This window comes from Spinacia oleracea, chromosome 2, assembly GCF_020520425.1.
Source record: "Spinacia oleracea cultivar Varoflay chromosome 2, BTI_SOV_V1, whole genome shotgun sequence".
NCBI lineage: Eukaryota > Viridiplantae > Streptophyta > Magnoliopsida > Caryophyllales > Amaranthaceae > Spinacia > Spinacia oleracea.
The window spans coordinates 69,682,007-69,699,316 of record NC_079488.1 but is presented as its reverse complement, the minus strand read 5'-3'; the positions used below and the strand labels follow the sequence as shown (position 1 = coordinate 69,699,316).

The 17,310-nt window shown below is 38.5% G+C and overlaps 3 protein-coding genes across 5 annotated transcripts; 1 reads left to right on the top strand and 2 right to left on the bottom strand.

Annotated features, from left to right (window-relative positions):
• Positions 1-346: 346 nt before the first annotated feature.
• Positions 347-1,186, bottom strand: LOC130467505 (protein FAR1-RELATED SEQUENCE 6-like). The gene has a single exon (XM_056836027.1). It carries the CDS (start codon positions 1,184-1,186, stop codon positions 347-349), a length of 840 nt encoding a protein of 279 aa, XP_056692005.1.
• Positions 1,187-4,624: 3,438 nt separating this feature from the next.
• Positions 4,625-10,845, bottom strand: LOC110788253 (ankyrin repeat domain-containing protein EMB506, chloroplastic). Of its 3 annotated transcripts, none has more exons than XM_021992887.2 (9): positions 10,574-10,845; positions 9,582-10,027; positions 8,250-8,329; positions 7,366-7,464; positions 7,185-7,283; positions 7,013-7,111; positions 6,826-6,924; positions 5,446-5,605; positions 4,625-5,019 (listed from the first exon to the last, which is right to left on the bottom strand). In XM_021992887.2, exons 2-8 carry the CDS (start codon positions 9,976-9,978, stop codon positions 5,501-5,503), a joined length of 978 nt encoding a protein of 325 aa, XP_021848579.1. In that variant the 5' UTR covers positions 9,979-10,027; positions 10,574-10,845; the 3' UTR covers positions 4,625-5,019; positions 5,446-5,500. The 3 variants fall into 3 exon arrangements, with proteins under 3 accessions (XP_021848579.1, XP_056692933.1, XP_021848580.1); XM_056836955.1 differs by having other exon boundaries at positions 4,625-5,013; positions 10,574-10,832; XM_021992888.2 differs by having other exon boundaries at positions 4,625-5,009; positions 10,574-10,832.
• A 706-nt stretch (positions 10,846-11,551) lies between these two features.
• On the top strand, positions 11,552-12,963 carry LOC110788268 (uncharacterized). Its single transcript, XM_056836026.1, has 2 exons — positions 11,552-12,622; positions 12,712-12,963. Exons 1-2 carry the CDS (start codon positions 11,552-11,554, stop codon positions 12,961-12,963), a joined length of 1,323 nt encoding a protein of 440 aa, XP_056692004.1.
• The last annotated feature ends 4,347 nt before the right edge of the window (positions 12,964-17,310 follow it).

The following is a 17,310-nucleotide window of genomic DNA, read 5'->3' as shown; positions in this document are numbered from 1 at the left end:
TGCCCACCAGGTTCCCGACCGTTCTGAACTCCTACGAGTTGTTGCAATTCACCTCCACTCCCGGGAAGCTGACCATGCATACCCTGAAACCATAAACCACAACAAACATTATACTCTGTACACTCCAAAATGTTGTCAAATTACAGAATTAAATGAGGATAAATCAGCTCACAATTTGGTTGGACCCCCATCGAGGATGGTAGTTGTTCTGTAGACAACCTAAATTATTTTGGCCTGGTATGTTGGTATTCGCTAGACTCGGTCCAGGAACTTCTTCCGCAACAACGTCCTTATTTTTCCTTACTTGCTTTCTAGCAGGCTTTTTGATGTCACCGGCAGCAAGGAATCATTTCTCACGAGTCCTGTGGGCCTTCACACCACCACGTGTAACAGGATCCTTAACAACCACAGGTGGGGATAGAGATGGTGTATCCTCGCCATAACTGTTGGGGGGTTTGTTAACAGACCCAGGAGTTAGAGGTGCATCGCTGCTCTTTCTGTTGCCAACAGAAGCAGCACCACCGCGTTCGTTATCGCCCACTGCTGATGTAAGTACATCGCTCTCATCCAAACGTAGCACATTTTTCTGAATCATCTCAATAACAATGTCCAGTTTTTGCTCTGCGAGAGAACTACGCAAAGCAACCGGTTCTATGGCATTCATAATTTGGTCATAACGCTTTACTTCCTCAGTCTTCTCTGGATCATGATACGCAACCTTGACAAGGGTGTGCTTACGTTGGATATCTTTCCTCCAACGATCAACAATATAAGCGGCAGGTACTGTTTCCACATTCTCCACGTCCATTACCTTGATTATATGCCGGCACACTATGCCATGGCACTCAAAGTGTTTGCAATCACACTTCGCAACTGACGTTTCTTTGTTGAAGACTACAACATATGTACACTTTCTACCGGACAAGGATATTTCCTTCTTCAGAAACTTGGACCACACCCACACTTTGTCTGATAAAAGGTGTTCCACCTCCACGTCAGAAATCGGTTTCGAACTTATGGGGGAAACATAGCATACGCGTGTGCACTGTAGCTGAACTTCAACAAACTTCGCGTCTGTGTATATCTTCTGAAACTTCCTTTCCACCGCAAACTCACCCACTAACGGTCTACTGAAACGACTACAGTTCACATCCGCAGCTCTTTCATCATTCGCCCTACTTTCCATTAACCTTGCAATATCTTGGAGGAAACTGATACAACCTCGTGTTCTTCTTCAAGTAGCCGTCGAAAAAACTATTTATGCTCTCCACCCTTTGAGTAGTCTGCATACCTGCCCAAAATATATGTTTCACATAAGCCGGTATCCACATTTCTCTCTGGTAGTACAAACCTTCCAGGGATCCAAAATGTAAGAGACAAAGTCTGCATTTTCATAAATCGTAATTTGAAGTACCAACTTCTTATATATATAAGGGAGTACAACAAAAATATGTACCAAACAACACAAATAACGGAGTTTAGTACATCTACTTATAGTTTTGGAGCACATGAAATTCAAAATTTTGGAAATTAACATACCTTCAAGCCACTTATAACATTTCTTTGTCTCTTCCTTTCTGTCGAGTTTAAATGTTTTGATAGCAACCGCCCATTGCTCCTCAAACTCTACAGGAGTTAAACTATTGTATATGGCATTCTGTAACGCCACTTTTATTTGGGGGAAATCATTCAACGACCCTAGTTTCCGGCTAAACTTCTGCATTATGTGCCACATGCACCAGCGATGTCGAGTTTGTGGCATTGGCATTGCTATCCGAATCGCCTTCCTCATTGCAGCATCTTGGTCAGTCATCATTGCTGCTGGCGTTTTCCCCCCATACAGGACAACCACGAGCGAAACAACCACACAAATGTCTAAAGCACATCCTAATAATATGGTCTGCCCATGGTGATTTACCCCAACAAAGTTCGAAACGGCAACTCATACTTATTTGTGAGGTAGGTCGAGTCAAAGCAAACCACATCCCCAAAATACTTATACGCTTCTCTACTACGAGCGTCAACCCACATAACGTCCTTCAACTTCCCTGATTTATCTACGCGGTGCAGATGGAAATTTTTTTGGTTGTCCTTGGTCATTCTATCTAAATAGTTTATCATTGCCGCAGCATCTCCGTCTCTAAGCCTCAATCGCATCCTCTTATTCAGAATATTATGCATATCTTTTTTGGTAAACCCAATATTCTCAACCCCGTTCCGTCTACCAGCTAGGTTGTTGAAAATCTGTGTAATTGGCGCCCCTGAATCATGATCATTTACAATCTGATTTAAAATTGTATCAGTGATTTTCTTCATCCTATACATCGATATATGATTAGACTTTGTAGGTGTTGGATTGTGGTTCAAGTGTTCGTTTATAACACTCTTCACCACCCAACTATTATCCTGCTCACGAGCACCATACAACATAGCAGGGCAATTACACTTTTTGGACTTCTTCTTCACAAGTGGATCCAAGGCCACACTCACTTTTTTCCCATTCACCATGCGCCTGTAAGTGGTTCTTCCGTAACACTCACACCTCCACACATAAGTTTTTAGGGAATTTGATTTCCCATTTTCTTGTTTTAATTTGGGACAACTTCTGCCCCTACACAGACTACACCAAATCCTTGTTGTTCCCCATACAAACGGTAATAGTTATTCATACCTTCCCAACTAGGAAATGACATTCCAACTACAGGGCTGGCTAATGCAGGTCCTTCTCTCCTCCTTGTAGGGGTTGTATACACTCCAGAAATATTTCCTTTCAATCCACTACCTTCTCCTACAGCATTACCACACCTTCTCCTACGGATGAGTCATTTTCTCTCCATCAACATCATTTTCAGCTTGATTTTCAGCATCAACCTCATTATCTCTTTAAGGTCATCGTCATTACCCATGAAAACTTCCTCATTCAAATCTTCTCCCACATCCAGTGCCTCATCATAATCATCCCCACTATCATAATCATAAGATTCATAACCACATTCATCTTCAGCGTCTTCTTCATCCACATTTCTGTATCCATCACCACTTTCATCGGCTAAATCATCACCACTTTCATCGGCTAAATCATCACCACTTTCATCGGCTAAATCATCACCACATTCATCAACACCTTCATCACTAGATATATCACATTGTTCACCCAACACTTGGAATGTCATTTCATCCAGTTCACTATCATCAGCCTTGGGGACCATGGAAGTTTAAGTTACCAACAGCACATAAAAATAATCTAATACACACACACTATACCAAATTTACATTGTTCACCCAACACAAACACTATACCAAATTCCAATATTCATATAATTGATATGATTAAACAATACCAAATAAGTTAGATCATAATAATTTTCCTATACCAAATTACACTTTTTAATCAAGTTTGGTTTTACTTGGTACAAACACTGAAACTAATTTCCATCAAATTTAGAGCGTATAAATGTCATCATTATTATACATTAGTTATCAATTCATTTACTCGTACACCAACGAAATGGTTTTAATTAATGTTTCAACTATGTAATAATTATCAATATATATCACCTAGATAATACACATTTACAGTTACCCCAAACCCTAAACCCTATTATTGATTAGTAATAACAAAAATTAACATCTCCCGAAGATAAAACATTTATATCTGTTGTGTATGGAAAAATAAATATAATTAATTTGTTCGTCCATACCTGATTATCTAGCTGTAATCTTCTCCTTCCGCCGCCCACAGCGTCTTTCGCCATTGACAACACAGAGTTCACTCACAGATGGGTTATCGATAGATTTATTGAAATCGAGATGACTAAATCAAGATTTCCTCCATCGATTGTTTGGGATATTTTTTGTGAAAATACTACATCACGAATCTAAGGGAATATGAGAAATTTGAGTTACAGAAATGGTTGGTTGTATCATATTGATGATGAAGAAGAATATGATTGTTTTGTGGAATATAATTCACCTTGTTTTTGCCGCCAAACAATTGGACTGAAATTTTGGCGCTTTGGGCGAAATTTTACTTTTCTCACTAACTTTGAGTTGGCGCCAGGTAAAATAATGGTTTCCTTTTTTTTTTTCTGTTGTTTTTGCCCCACTTTTGAGTTTATTATTATTAAATTCTTGGTATAGTTTTTAAAGACTCTAGTAGGTATAGTCCAAGACTTTCTCGGGGGGGTGTTTCAAGAAGAGGAGGAGAGAGAAAGTGAGACAGAAAGGCAATAGAGTTAAGTAGTATGCTTTTCTAGTTTTCTTATATCCCCACCAGTGTTGCACGAGGCATGCAAATCCATCACATGCAACCCAAGGCAATAGAGGCAGGTATGCAACCAATTGGTAATACTATGATAGTCTGATGTCAATGTAGTTTTCGGGCTTTCTCTGCACAGGAGTCCATTGCTGCAGGGTTTTGTGAAATTTGAGAGACATGCTTCTTGTCACCTGCTATACTAATTACCTAATTGTCAAACAAGGTTAACATTCTAAAATCTGAACAATCAACATATACTTTCAGTTGGTAAAGAGACTTTGAGCACATTTATCAATCCTGTACCAAAATTACAGCGTTATCAGCAGTACAACAATCCAGCAACATAGAAACACGTAAACCCTGCAGTTCAACAACTTGGCAACCCAGTAAAATCACTTACCTTTGAGTCATTTAGAATACAATACAAGTTTCTGCTATTCTAGCAGGAAAAAAAAAGAGCTAGCTATTCTAGCAGGAACTTGGATGAGCATAAATATTTCACTATCATGATCTCTAATCAAATATGTAAATCAACATTAATTACATACGTTTGGAAATTCCTCACAAGGGCCGGAGAGGGATGCTTTCAGTTGGCCAAAGACAAAAATGCACTTCTGTCAATCATCATTTATCAGTAGCAGCTTCTGATACTGTCTGATCAACCCTCATAAACTGCTCTATGACATAGCCCACTGCAGATTACTCACAGCTCACAGGTATGGCATAATGAACCTCCTGAGTGTTCTACCGACTGGCTTCAGCTATCAAATACAAAGTATTAATATTTTGATTGTAGCATGAAAACTAGACAGAATAACAGAGTAGTTTGTAAACCTAATAAATCTTTGATAGAGGGACATGGGCTAAAGTTGGACAAAAGTGAATATATAGGAATATAGGATCATGAAAGATAGTGGCCGTCCTATATGCTCCAGATAAGGACATTAATCAAATAGATTGGATGAGTCAAATAGATATTCACTAGACACAATCAGTGAGGGTGATATTTGATAGTGATATGTACCGGCTAGTTGGGGTTATAAGCCTATACTAGTTTTCTGGATAAAATCAGATGAAAGGAGACGGCATAGACAAATCAGAGCTGGTGCCTTGAGACTATAGTCCTTAAAAAGGAACAACGGAAATTTCATTCTTTAATTCTACTTGTACAGGATGAACCAATTAACCTTGATATCCCAGGAAGAACCAACTGCCTTGAATTATTGGGATCATGTTCATCAGCTACAGATCTCTGTTAGCAGGTACAACCTTCAACAACTTCGTAAGATCATATGCCTTAAAGTCTTTTCCATAAGCTATGCTCAGATCCAAAGGTGTCCTCCCATCCTAGAACACAAGGCAGTGAAGAGAGATCCATTAGCATCAAAACAAAATGATATGTAAACCAGAGGCTACTAAAATACTGATTCATATCGCCATTGTGTAAGATAGACCATGGTAAACGTTTCCTTACACGTGTGTGTACATGTGCATATGCATCCATTAATCAGCAAGTTCTTTCAATATGCTAGAATCCATAATTGGAATAAAACATGTTGAAAGAATCATCTAGAATATTTGACAATAAATTATGCATATAGCTGAAACTGATCCTTGTTTACCATCCACACATTGTCTACCTAAATTCCTAAACACAATATTCCATGGGTATATTCTCAAAAATTCTGATTTGTACAGATTCTTCTCCCGCTGAATAGATCTTGGTCGAGTTGCTATGAAAGTATGATGTTTAACACAATTTTGCAAAGACCTAACCCAATGGTTTCTCAAGAACAGATAGGAATAAATGCGTTCTTTTTAACACAATTTTGCGAAGACATAACCAATTGTTTCTCAAGAACAGATAGACTCATATGTTTTCTTTTTACCATAATTTTGTAAAGATACATCTCCAGCTTACAAGGACTATTATAAAGAAAACTCTATCATCTAACATCTAATACCCCTAATAGCAATAACTCAAATAACACATAAGACAATAGGAGGGAGAAATACTCAACAATACAACTATAGTTCAAAATTAACAAAAATACTTATAGCAAGTTTTAACTCGCAATTGAAACTTTTCCCTGTGTTCTGCATCATCCCAGGTCATGAAAAGAGCATGAGATGGAGAAATTGAAAGATGGAACAAGCTTGAGGTAATGCTGGGAGATCAAATGAGTTGAAGTGAACATGAGAATTCATTTAGTCCATCCTATAGTAATTACTTTAAGACCTTCACGGAAAAGCTTTGACAAACTTTTGACCCACACATGAAAACAAATATATTTTCATTACAAGAAGACTTATCGAATAGTCAACACTCAACCCTTACTCTTTCTGTGAGTTTATCTTCCGAAATTTCAAGATAATTCCCTCATATTGTTCCAAGTTCCAACAGGTAGCAAATTGTTTAATTAATATTGAGATGCAGTTGAAAACAAAAATAAAAATGTTATTACACAGACAAATGGAAAAACTAATGTGGAAGAACCACAAGGCATGAAGTATTCCAAGAATGTGAGTCACGCCTTACAAGCACATGTTAGTCTCCATGGTTTTACCTTATTTTTCCTCATACTATCTGCACCATTAACTAACAAGACTTTTGCGATGTCTCTGTTTCTACTTTGCATGGCAACATGTAAAGGGGTCCACCCTTCCTGTTAAATGGGAACCGAAAACCAAACTGATGAGCATAGTTAAAATACGGACAAACTGCAAAACGAGAAAAAATAATATCATACTTACGTTGTCTGAGGCATTCACATCTACATTATACTTGATTAGTAACTTTACAGTCTGTAAGGCACCAACTTGAACTGCATAGTGAAGTGTGGTGACACCATCCTGTCGCAAAGAGCATATAGTTGTTTCATGCAAGTAGTAGAGTTTACAGTCAGAAAATCAGAGGCAAATTTACCTTATCCTTAATATGAGGATTGGCACCTTTTCTTAGAAGATGACTAATAACAGCTTCCTTCTTACCAAGAATGCTGGAATGGAGAGCAGTAAGACCATCCTGCTCGGAAAAGCTTTGATTTATTAATAAATAAAAGAGCTCCCATAACCAGAGTAAATGTTACATACTGGGTTAAGCTTACCTTATCTGGAAAATCAATGTTGACACCATTTTCAAGTAACTGGTCAAGAAAATGAATTTGCCCTGCCAATGCCAGAGTGTGAAGAGGACTCCATTTTGCCTACACGGTAAATGAAGTCAGAAATGTTGAACTACTTTGAAGTCGGGAAGCATAGAGATTCAAATACAACATTCTTTTATAAAATGATGATTGACAATGAATAAGAGCAAGCCAGCATCCATACATTCTAACACACAGCACTAAAGCACAATGGCGGAGCCAGGAATTTTTCCATGGACTCATGGAGGGGCTAAACATTCAAAGTTACTACGTCAAATTTGAACTGTAAACATTTTATAAGGTTAATAGATAAATGAGGAGTAAATATGTTTTTTTTAAAAATTTGTACTTTAATATTCCATAGTATGCTTTTTACAAAGAACATAGTAAGTCTCAATGTATTAATCCTTGATTTTAAAAAGTTTAATAGAAAAGAAAAAGGAAAAAAAGCCCAAAGAAAAATGGCGTGAAAAGGAGTACTGAACGAGAAGAAAAAAAGTCACAATGTATTTGTCCTACTACTATGATTTTAAAAAGTTTAATAGAAAAGGAAAAAAGAAACCCACAGAAAAATGGCGTGAAAAAGAGTACTGGAAGAGAGAAAAAGAAAAAGAAGCAAATAAATAATCACAATTTGTAGAACCCGTGATTCGAAAATTGAAACAAGCGTCCATACAGTTGACCACTGAGCCAACATACAACTTATGTCTCCTTTATCATTGCATATTATATAGCGAGGTTTTTCTGTCTTGGGGTGGGCGGCTGCCCCAACCAACCCCCCCCCCCCCCCTAGCTCCGCCTCTGCTAAAGCACGAGGAAAGCTATGGATATTTCAAAATACTTACAGTTGATATTTTCTCAAGATTTGGAGCTGAATTTTGTTGCAAAATTGACCATTCTTCTGGTTCCAAAAGAAGCTCAATCTCTAAAGAATAGTTATTGTCAGAGAATGCACGGAGATGTATAAGCATATAAATCAAACAGACACAAGTTGCGAAGATGAAATAAGGTACATAATTACATAATACAAAGATTATGAACATATATTTCCAATGTATACCATAATACTGTCTAGAAATGTGGGACTTGTTAATCTTAATGTCATGAATACACACACGCACACACACCTGTTTAAAAGCATGTAATTTAGCCACAAAGACATCTGCACTTGGTTCCAAAACCAATTTATATAGCATAGCACAAGTCACTTTCAGAATTCTGCAAGGTCAGTTGTGACATCAACATCTGGATTCAATGCAATTGAGTATGCTTTACTGATCTACTTGCTTCTCAAAGCATCTAGTAGGCAGAGTTCAAGAAAACCTTAGTTACTTGAGCAAAACTACTATTTTAATTCAAGTAGAAAGAGTCGAGTCCTTGTATACTCATTTAACAAGCCTTAAAGTTGAAACCAAGGACATCATGGTACATGAGACTATGGATACCTCCAACGGTTGAAAATATGCAAATAAATTTTAGACTAATCTAGTATACAGTAGGGAAACTCATAATATCATATTATAAGGTTAATAATAACCTGAGCTAGTCAATGAATAGTTAATTTCTATTGCCTCAAAATCATTGCATGATAGTTCTCATCAGATGTATCTAATCTTACTTCCACAAGCCAGTATTGACTATCCTGCAGCAACTTCAGAAATGATGTTTGATATATCCAATTTATTTTCCATAAAACATGTATCACGTGAGCTACTTACTGGTTGTAATTCTGGCAGCAAGCTCAATCTTGGTGAAGTCGATATAATTCAATATGATTATGCGCCAAAATTACTCATATGTTCTGCTCTATAGCAAATACTTAGATATCAGTGACCACACATTTATTTGGTTTACTCAGCACTCAGCAGCACGTGAAAGCATCAGTAATACAAGTTGCACAAAAATGTGACACAGTGCTATTTCAATGGTTGAGTTAAGTTCGTCCAACAATCCAGACAATGGAGTATGACACAGTGATAATTTTTGAAGGATGAGTGCTGCAAAACCATTAGTTTTTTCCAACTTGCTTTCAAATCTTTTCTTCTATTTTATTATGTTCCATGTTACACAGACTACACAGTATATCAGCAGTGTAACAAAACTTAGTTAGTAAGCAGGGCACAATGCACTTCATTAGATTAGAAGACTACAAAAACAAAAGGGGGGTAGGATTAGACCTTTGGCAAGTTCATCCTCGTACTTCATTTCTTCAAGTTTTCCGTCAATTGTGGCAACTGAAGAGTCTTTTTCGTCTTCCCAATCACTCTCGAAATCTAAATCATTTTCTTCTGCTACCTGCGGTTCATCATCACAGTCACTGTCACTTCCATCATCAGGATCTTCCCATACTCCACCATTTGAATTTACAGGACTCTGCCTTGAGCTAACCACACTGGCTCTTGCGTTCGAGTGTATTTGAGTCTTATAAAGATGACAAGTTCCCTTTCTTCGATGATCAAACGGATTAAGGTAACACGTCTTGCAACAAGAAGTACCTCCTGATGTTCTAGAAGAAACAGCAGGCAACAAGGAGAGCTCTTTAAGAGGCAAGGTCGCTGTAGCCCAATATGCCATACAGTCAGCTTCAATTTGTTCTCGATCTTTTTATATTAGGATCAAGACACTACAAAACATACACATACAGAATTCAATTCACCAAAAAGCTCAATCGAAGGGGTTAAAATAAATCAATTGCTCATTGGCATCCTCGTATTCTACAAAGTGCCCTTAAATCTTTGCGATCGACCAAGGAGATAAATAATTGGTTCGTGCAGCCAACCCCTTTCTTTCCAGATTACAACTTCGGTGTTGTTAAAATTAACAGCATCTCCCTAGTCATTAGTTCGCTGAATCTCATCCAAATTCAGTTCATTTGAAACAACAATTTAATCTTTTGAGAACAAAATTCCGGCAACCCTTCCTTTCCGATTACGGCTTCGGTAATGTTAAAACCAACAGCATTTCCCTACTCATTACTTTCGCTGAAATCTCAGCCAAATTTAGTTCATTTTACACAGCAATTCAATCTTGTGAGAACAAAATTCCCTCCAAATTCTACCGTTCAAACCAACAAAAGCATAAAGAGAGAGAATTCCAGTAAATAACATCAATCATCAAAACAAATGAAATAGTAATTGCAATTTCCAAAGGGAGGGGAACGAAAACTGACCTTTGCTGCCGCGCTTAGTGATGCGTCCTCGGTGGTAACTAGTACTGGTTGTTGCCGTAGTCGAGCTCCGGCGATGGAATCCGTTTCCGAATTCTTTCCGACGAGTTGCGGTGGCTCTTGCTCGCCGCCGATAACAGGATAGCCGTTTCTTTTATTTACTCTTGAGAGAAGAGAGCATACTGAGAGAGTGAGAGGGAAACTTAGGAATGTGAGGATTGCTCGAACTTGGATAACCAAAGGTCCGTTTGGTTTATCTGAATTTGACTGTAACTAACATATGTGAATTTATTTGGTTCGAATTTAATTTTATTGATCTTTTTTAAAATTTTGCTGAGAAGTACTTGTGTATTGAATTTTTTTATTCTTGTTAAACCTTTATTTGTTGATTTGTTGAGGTTACTTAATACTCCATCCGTCCTAAAATTATTGTCCTGTTTGACCAATTTCACGGTTTTTAAGAAAAATATTTGGAGTGGATAAGTCTAATGATTGGATTGTACTTGGGTTGGAATAAGCAAAAAGACAAACTGTCTTTGTTTTCCCCCATGTGCTGATCAAATCAGCCTCTCATTTATATTTAAAAAAATAAGTGCACATGGATCTTAATCAAAATAGTTTAACCAATAAGAATATAATAATATTTATTCTCAACCAATCAAAATGCTCAGTTTAAAGCATACAGATTCAACACAAATAGGGGTAATATGGGGTCATTTTTTCCATCTGTAATCAGACTCCCTATTTTTTTGGTACTCTTCTTCCTCATTTAAATACAGAGGGTTAGAGCAAAAAAAAACGTTTACAATTTCAGATACAAATCCCATAAAAAGTGGGCAGCACCTCATTTAACTATAAAGGTATAAATCCCATGAAAAAAAGGAGAAAATAGAGGGAGAAAGAGTTTATTCTAGAAAAAAAATCAAAGTAAAAAAAAAAGGAAAAAAAAAAGAGTAAGGGTGCATCATTGCCTGCGGGGGAATGACTTCAGATTTCAATCTCAACGACGCTTGGTTTCCAGATGATGAAGATGAAGAAATGGGTGGATATTCCGGCTTTAACTTGAACGATGCTCCGATTCCAGAATCAGAGATGGAAGAAGACTCTGGAAGTGATGGCAATCATCACATAATCAATTCTGATGATAGTTCTGATGATGATATGGAAGAAGTTGGGGACATACTTCAAGGCAACACCGTTTATTTTGATTTGAACCATCCACCACTAGAGACTCCACTCCATCAAACAGGAAATCAGCAACAAGCAACACAGAATCATCCTAAGCGCCGCAGGCTCAGCAGTCAAAACAAGCTTCACATTCTCATATGGCTCCTAGATAGGGCAACAAGGGGCAAAAAAGAATACGGGTCAATAACAGCAGCATCAACTCACTTTGGGGTCACGGCAAGGACCCTATCTAGGATATGGAACACAGCAAGGAGGCAGAAACAAGAAATGCGAAGGTATAATCTTGCAACTCTACATCACAATGCTGGCAGGAAGAGAATTCAATTAGACATTGATGAGTTAACCAAACTTGCAATGGGAGACAGAATATGTATAAGGGACTTAGTTCCAAAGCTTGGCATAACGAGGGGTACAATTCATCGAATGATTAAAAGGGGAGATATCAAGCCACATACAAATCCATTATATCCTGGATTGGGGGATCCAAACAAGATAGCAAGGATGTCATACATTTTGGGTATGCTGGTGGGGGACACACCGGAAACAAAGACACGGTACAAACCAATGTATGACTATGTTCATCTAGATGAGAAATGGTTTTATTTGACAAAGAAATCACAGAGATGCTATCTTGCAAGGAATGAAAAAGGCAAACACAGAGCTGCAGCATCAAGCAAATGGATACCAAAAGTAATGTTCACAGCAGTTGTTGCAAGACCAAGATTCAACACACAAAAGGAGTGCACTTTTGATGGAAAAATAGGCATATTCCCATTAACATATAGTGAACCAACAAAGAGAAGTTCAAAATACAGAGAGAAGGGGACATTAGTGACCAAAGTCATTGAATCAGTAAATCAAAAGGTGAAAGGAGCATGTTAATCGAGCAAATCATACCGGCAATAATAGAAAAATGGCCACCTACTGAAGGTCCGAAGACAATATTCATTCAGCAAGACAATGCAAAGGCACATGTGACTCAAGATGATGCTATATGGCAACAAGTGTACCAACAAGGTGATTTCACATTCATACTAGTGCAACAACCACCTAATAGTCCTGACATGAACATATTGGACCTCGGTTTTTTTAGGAGAATTCAATCATTAATGCACAAAAAAATGCCAAAAGACGTAGATGCAATGATGCAAGCAGTTCATGATGCCTTTTATGAGTTGGAGCCTAAAACACTGAGTAATGTTTGATATTCACTGCAATATGTTTGGAATGCTATTTTAAAGTCACATGGGGGGAAATGAATATGTCTTGCCACATGTAAACAAAGCAAGACTTGAAGCTGAAGGTAGATTGGAAGAGCAAGTACAAGCTCTAATGTGGGCAGTCATTCAAGAATGGGATGCAGTACATGGGGAAACAAATGCACAGCCAGAGCATGTAATTGCAGCAATAGGAACAAGAAATGCACAACCGGACAGAGACACACCAGAGAGTTCTAATGCAAGGGAGTTAAACAGAAACATAACAACAGCCACACAACCCAACAGAGATATACCTGAAAGCTCTAATGCAAGGGGAAGAAACAAAAACATATCAAATTCACTAAGAATTTTGGGGTAGTGAGGCTTAAACTTGTGTTTTGGGGGCATGTAGTTAAACTTTTGTGTTTTGGGGCATGTAGTATAACTTTTGTCAACTTGAATGTATTTTGAAACCACTCGGGTAATGATGATTTATAAACATTTTAAGGTTTCAATCTTAGTTGTGATGATTTGAATTATCTCAGAATGTCCCCAAAAAATTACAGAAATAAACCCTACCACTAACCACTTAGCACCCGAGAAGCCTCAAATCAGTCAATATTGACCGGTTGCTAATGGCACGGAGTGGTTAGTGGCATAAAGAGTTTGTCTCTCAGCATATATGAAGACTCATCATTGATCTGATAAAAACAGTACTATAAATATGGGACAAACCACAACTTAGCATATGAAAAACATCAACTCATTTACTAATGACACAAAGTAGTAAATGTCATTAAGAGTTTGTTTCTCCACATTTTTAGAAATTATAAAGGTGTTACAAAACCCATTAAGCATAGAAAATGGGACGAATCTCAGAATGCCCCCCAAAACTCACAGAAGTAAACCCTATCACTAACCACTTAGCACCCGAGAAGCCTCAAATCAGTCAATATTGACTGGTTGATAATGGCACGGAGTTGTTAGTGGCATAAAGAGTTTAATTCTCAGCATATATGAAGACTCATCATTGGTAAGACACGACATAAACCTCAGAATGCCCCCAAGCATCACAGAAGCAAACCCTACCACTAACCACTTAGCACCCGAGAAGCCTCAAATCAGACAATATTGACTGGTTGCTAATGGCACGGAGTAGTTAGTGGCACAAAGATTTTGTTTCTCAGCATATATGAAGACTCATCATTGGTAAGACACGACATAAACCTCAGAATGCCCCCAAGCATCACAGAAGCAAACTCTACCACTAACCACTTAGCACCCGAGAAGCTTCAAATCAATCAGTATTGACTGGTTGCTAATGGCACAGAGTAGTTAGTGGCACAAAGAGTTTGTTTCTCAGCATATATGAAGACTCATCATTGGTAAGACACGACATAAACCTCAGAATGCCCCCCACTCATCACAGAAACAAACTCTACCACTAATCACTTAGCGCCCGAGAAGCCTCAAATCAGTAAATATTGACCGGTTGCTAATGACACAGAGTGGTTAGTGGCATAAAGAGTTTGTTTCTCAGCATTTATGAAGACTCATCATTGGTAAGACACGACATAAACCTTAGAATGCCCCCAAGCATCACAAAAACAAACTCTATCACTAACAACAACAATCTCAAATGTCCAAATCAAACCTCACACACAAGTCAAACCAACACAAATTCACCACCCCACACCATCAAACAAACATCAGTTAAGGGTCATCATAAGGGGCATCAACATAAGGGGCATCAGTTAAGGGTCATCATAAGAGGGACATCAACAATCATTTAACATTTAATTTGGGAATCAGTTAAGGGTCATCATAAGGGACATCAACAATCATTTAACAAAGGGACATCAACACTCATTTAACATTTAATTTGGGGAATCAGTTAAGGGTCATCATAAGGGACATCAACAATCATTTAACAGTTAAGGGTCATCATAAGGGACATCAACAATCATTTAACATTTAATTTGGGGAATCAGTTAAGGGTCAATGGGTCATCATAAGGGACATCAACAATCAATTAACAGTTAAGGGTCATCATAAGGGTCATCAATATAAGGGGCATCAGTTAAGGGTCATCATAAGGGACATCATCAATAATTCAATGTAAGGCTCGAATTTGGGGAATCAACAATCATCATAAAATCAATTTAAGGCTCGAATTAGGGGCATCAATAATCATCAAAAATTCAATTTAAGGGTCAAATTTGGGGAATCAACAACATCATAAAATCAATTTAAGGCTCGAATTAGGGGCAACAATAATCATCAAAAATTCAATGTAAGGCTCGAACTACAATCATCAATAATTCAATTTAAGGGTCGAATTTGGGGAATCAACAATCATCATAAAATCAATTAAAGGCTCGAATCAGGGGCATCAATCATCATAAAAAATTCAATTTAAGGCTCGAATTAGGGCATCAACAATCATCAATAATTCAATTTAAGGGTCAAATTTGGGGAATCAATCAACATCAAATATTCAATTTACGGCTCGAATAACAATCATCAATAAATCAATTTAAAGAAGATCACACTTGCCAGCAACAAACAACCAATAATCAACCAATTTCCAAAAAACATCCACCCTGGCCAGCAAGAGATCACACTTGCTGGCAACCATATCAACATGCAAATCATCCTCCATCAAAAATTAAAGAGAGAAAGAGAAATTAAAGAGAGAGAGGACTTAGCTCTAGTCACCAACAACTCGATTCAGCACCGGATATAGTGTCAAAATCCTCCTCACCGTCATTAACCACATCGGATTCGTGGGGATTCCAAGGGTCGCCGCCCACACGAACACCAGGAACCACCGGATCTGGATCAGGAACACCACGAAAAACTGGATCTGGTTAATTTACCTCAAAATTTTCATGCGGGGGCGATTTTGGAGGCGTTTTTTCTGGCAAATTTGGAGGGCCTTTTTCCGGCGACTTTGGCGGCGACGGGTTGTTACCCTCCACCGTTGGATCAGATAGAGAAGACTCATTTCTTCCCCATCTAAATCGAATATACTCACGAGAATAGCTATGTTCGCCCTCACACAAGGAACCAAGATCACAATGATCGGGTTCGGTGCATTCATAAGGCCCAGAATAGGGTTTATCATCACCGGAATCAGTAAATCCATGGAAAGACATACTTGAAAAATTCGTGCAAATACCACAATAACAAAAGAGGATCTGATTTTTTAGAAAAATTTGGAAGAGTTTTCACAAAACGAGTGAGATCTGAGAGGAATTTTTGGGTTTCAAGCTTCGAATAACAGAGAGAAAGAGGAGGGTTTACTAGGAAGAACAGAGAGAGAAAAAGATGAGAGAGAGAATGAGAATGAGAATGAGAGAATGAGAGAATGAGAGATCGAGTAAAATGGGGTAAAACAAGGGGTGGGTGGGTGGTTTTTGTTGTGGGCAAAATTACCATGCCTTCGTGTACCAATGAGGATGCGACACATGGCACGTATTACGCCCCCTAAGCAGAAACCATACGAAGACTAGACCACAGCATGGGTATCAATCTACGTATCTACAATGTATATGAATTTGTATTTAAGAATGTATAAATGTATGTAATGTACCTATAACTGAAAAGGGGCCTAGGTAGTAGGTATTCCAAGTGGTATGAATAAGCACAATAGGCCCAAAAAGCCCACTATTGCCAAAAGGGCCAGGGAATTGTAAGGAGAAAGGACACATGTCCTCCTCCCATACCCTAGCCAATCATGTAAAGGGAATATTAGGTCATTCCCACAAAAACCTAGTACTAATAAATAGTCCCACTTCCCTAGAAAAAGGGGTCACAATCAATACATTCAAGAGCAATTGCTGCTATGCCTTCTCTCTACTTTCTCTCTCTATAAAAATACAATCTTGTGAAATCCTTAGAAGTTACCGGAAAACCTCCAAGGTATCTCACCGGAAAAACCCCACAACATTTGGCGCCATCTGTGGGGAGGTACGGTAACATGGAAGATCAACGACAGGACAACGATACTGGGCGGCCTACGCGAGTAGAGCAGCCACCCCTCGAAAGAGAAATGCCGGCTGAACATCATACGTCGGCCACGAGAATCACTGGAGATGCCGCGCGTATATTTGCGGCCGGGCACACCCCTCGTCACGCTGCCGAGGTAGAGGTGCTCAGCGAGGAGGACGACCAGGCCAATCGCACCCCTCTTGGAGGACACCTGGATCCTCGGGCGGATACAGTAATAGAGGAGAACCCTGATATGCCTGTCTCTGTGGGTGCTCTTCGGGCTATTTTGGCTGAGTTCCAAGCTGATATGGGAAAGACAGTTAATGCTGAGGTACAGAAGAGTATGCTGATCTACACCAC